Source organism: Penaeus vannamei, unplaced genomic scaffold (assembly GCF_042767895.1).
Source record: "Penaeus vannamei isolate JL-2024 unplaced genomic scaffold, ASM4276789v1 unanchor114, whole genome shotgun sequence".
NCBI lineage: Eukaryota > Metazoa > Arthropoda > Malacostraca > Decapoda > Penaeidae > Penaeus > Penaeus vannamei.
The window spans coordinates 1-2,957 of record NW_027213118.1 but is presented as its reverse complement, the minus strand read 5'-3'; the positions used below and the strand labels follow the sequence as shown (position 1 = coordinate 2,957).

General features: G+C 53.0%; 1 protein-coding gene across 1 annotated transcript; it reads left to right on the top strand.

Moving 5' to 3' along the window:
• Window positions 1-378: 378 nt before the first annotated feature.
• Window positions 379-1,710, top strand: LOC113826078 (proline-rich protein HaeIII subfamily 1). Its single transcript, XM_027378956.2, has 2 exons — window positions 379-562; window positions 861-1,710. The coding sequence occupies exons 1-2, from the start codon at window positions 394-396 to the stop codon at window positions 1,532-1,534; spliced, it is 843 nt and encodes a 280-aa protein (XP_027234757.2). The 5' UTR covers window positions 379-393; the 3' UTR covers window positions 1,535-1,710.
• The last annotated feature ends 1,247 nt before the right edge of the window (window positions 1,711-2,957 follow it).

Sequence of the window (2,957 nt, the reverse complement as noted above, 5' to 3'; positions counted from 1 at the left end):
CACTTTCATCATCACCATATTAGGATTATTATTGTAATCATTCTTGATCATTACCATCGTCCTAGGCCGAATCCCTGTTAACAGCCAGACCGGCCGTTAGGCTGAGGGCTGGGCGAGCAGCCTCTCCAGAGACTCAGCCTCTCCCCGTTCTATTCTGGGACCTTCGCGGCGCCGTTGCGTTGGATCAGTTGCTTGAGGAGCGAGGGAAACTTTGTTGACGCAGCGCATTGCCACCCGCTGCTTTCGCGGAGGATTTTTCCTCGCCCTCCAGCGAGAGCCTCGATCATTATTCGGTTTCGGGGATCCTCAGCGGGACGCCTTGGTCTCAAAACTCGACCTCCCTCCGCCAGAAGGCTGGCAGTGCAGGTCCTTCAAAGCCCGAAGTGCTTGCAGATGGCACCAGGCACTTGCCCTTCGGTTCTCGGAAGGGCAAACGGGCGCCCCCAGGAGGGATATAAAAGAGTGCAGAGCCGAAGCCCATGCACACTGCAGCGGGATTCACCGGTGCAAAGTGGCAAGGAGGACCACAAGATGGCGAGGGTTATTGCTGTGCTGTTAATCGGTGAGTTAGATTTACCCGACGCTTTGCTTTTAGAGGAATTGTAAAGAGATAGGGATTAAAGCCACGTTTGTGGTATTGTTCCCTGACGCTATCAAGAATTTCACATACAGTGAAGACTGCGGTAAAGTATATATGTGTTTCTCATGTATTAAAAAAATATTTCTGAATATCTCATTGCCAAAATTATGGCATAATCATTCTCCAAAAAGTCAAAATCCTCGATGTTTGCCCTTAAATCGCCGGCCGAGCAGACAGGTTCGCAGGCGAGCGCAGTCTAAAACCTTTGTTCCTCCCCCAGGCGTGTGCGCCGCGCTGGCTGACCGCCACCTGGAGAACTTCACCCCAGGGCGGCCAATCAACCACGGGCGCCCCGGTGTGTCCACGGGGGGCAGTGTCCCCAGCTTCCAGAGGCCTCAGGTTGACCCCAGGCCATTTGGTCGCTCGAGGCGCTCGCCAGACTCGCCCCGCCCTCCGCCCGGCCTCCTGACCCGTCCCGTCCCCCGCCCGCGCCCGGGACGCTCCCCGGACTCCCCGCGCCCTCCTCCAGCCCATCTGACCCGTCCCGTCTCCCGCCCACAGCGATCCCCTAACTCTCCCGTGCCCCCAGGGCACCAAACCCGCCCCCAGACCCAGCCTACTCCACCTCCAGGGCGTGAGACCCGCCCCCAGGTCCTGCCCGCTCACCTGACCAAGCCCGCCCACCGCCCGCAGCGCTCGCCCAACTCCCCCACGCCGCCCCCAGGCTACCAGCCGAAGCCGCAGGTGCAGCCCACGCCCCCGCCAGGCCACCAGCCCGTGCAGACCCTCCCGGCGGAGATCCCCGAAGACAAGACCGCCGTCCTTCCCCCGAAGACGGAGGGCCTGAAGCCGGCGGAGAAGCCCCAGGTCGAGCCGAGGCCTTCGCCCGCTGACCTGACCAAGCCGTTCCCCCGCCCCCCGGGACCCCAGACACTCCCCGCCGCCCTGCCCTAGGGAGCCAGGGGCGCACGAGACCCAACAGGGAGGCCCTCGCCGTCGACCGCGTGGCCGGCGTCGAGGAGCAATCTCGCTTATCTGTTCAGAAGAATTAGTCAACTTTTCAGGCAAAAAAAATGTTATGGAGCCTTATAAAACGACCGCTACCCTAAAATAAAGAATCAGACATTACACTCGCTTGTCTCCTTCCTTTCTCATCCTTTCCACTGTGACAACTATGAGAGTTCAAGTTGTCCCAGAAACAGGAAATCGTTATCGAAAATATTGATGATGTCATTTTCCATTATTAACTTCAGATGTCTCACAATGCTTAGCCTTTTTTCTCACTCTTTACAATGCTCAGGAAATATAAAAAGAAATTTTATACGTCAGGTCAAAGAGTTGTGAGCACACGATTTCCGAGACAGGGATCGCCCACAACAGCCGCCCGGCTGGTAAAAGGATTTTGTCACATGCTTACGCCTTGGAAACTGGAGCGCCTCTTGGCAAGCCAGTCATGGCGCTAAGCTAACAGTTCAGAGAAAACAATTGAGCAGTTAGAAATAGCTGTCACAGGCCGGGCCACTCCAGAGAAAAGGCCTGGGCGAAGTTAGACCGCAAATCTAACTGAACTGAACTGTCAGGTCAAGCCGGTGATATTAACAAGAGAATTCGTGTCACTTGATGCAGTATCTCTCTCTCTCTCTCTCTCTCTCTCTCTCTCTCTCTCTCTCTCTCTCTCTCCTCTCTCTCTCTCTCTGTCTCTCCCCCCACTCACTCACTCTCTCTCTCTCTCTCTCTCTCCTCTCTCTCTCTCTCTCTCTCTCTCTCTCTCTCTCTCTCTCTCTCTCTCTCTCTCTCTCTCTCTCTCTCTCTCTCTCTCTCTCTCTCTCTCTCTCTCTCTCTCTCTCTCTCTCTCTCTCTCCTCTCTCTCTCTCTCTCTCTCTCTCTCTCTTCTCTCTCTCTCCTCTCTCTCTATCTCTCTCTCTTTCTCTCCCTTTCTCCCCTCCTCTCTTCTCCCTCCCCCTCTCTCTCTCCCCTCTCTCTCCTCCCCCTCCTCTCTCTCTCTCTCTCTCTCTTTCTCTCTCCTTTCCCTCTCTCTCCTCTCTCTCTCTCTCTTTCTCACACACGCAGCCGTGTATATATATATATATATATATATATATATATATATATATATATATATATATATATATATATATATATATATACATACATATATACACATACCCAAGCACATTAATATCTTCACACACATACACTCGCATATGCCCCTCCCCCACATGCACACTATTTCATTCATTCATACAGTAAACCTTATATGTATATGTGTACATATATTCCCACACGCACACACTAATACACAGACATACACATACGTACAAACACACGCTTTGTCTCTCTCTCACACACACACTTTTATACATATAAAATATAATAT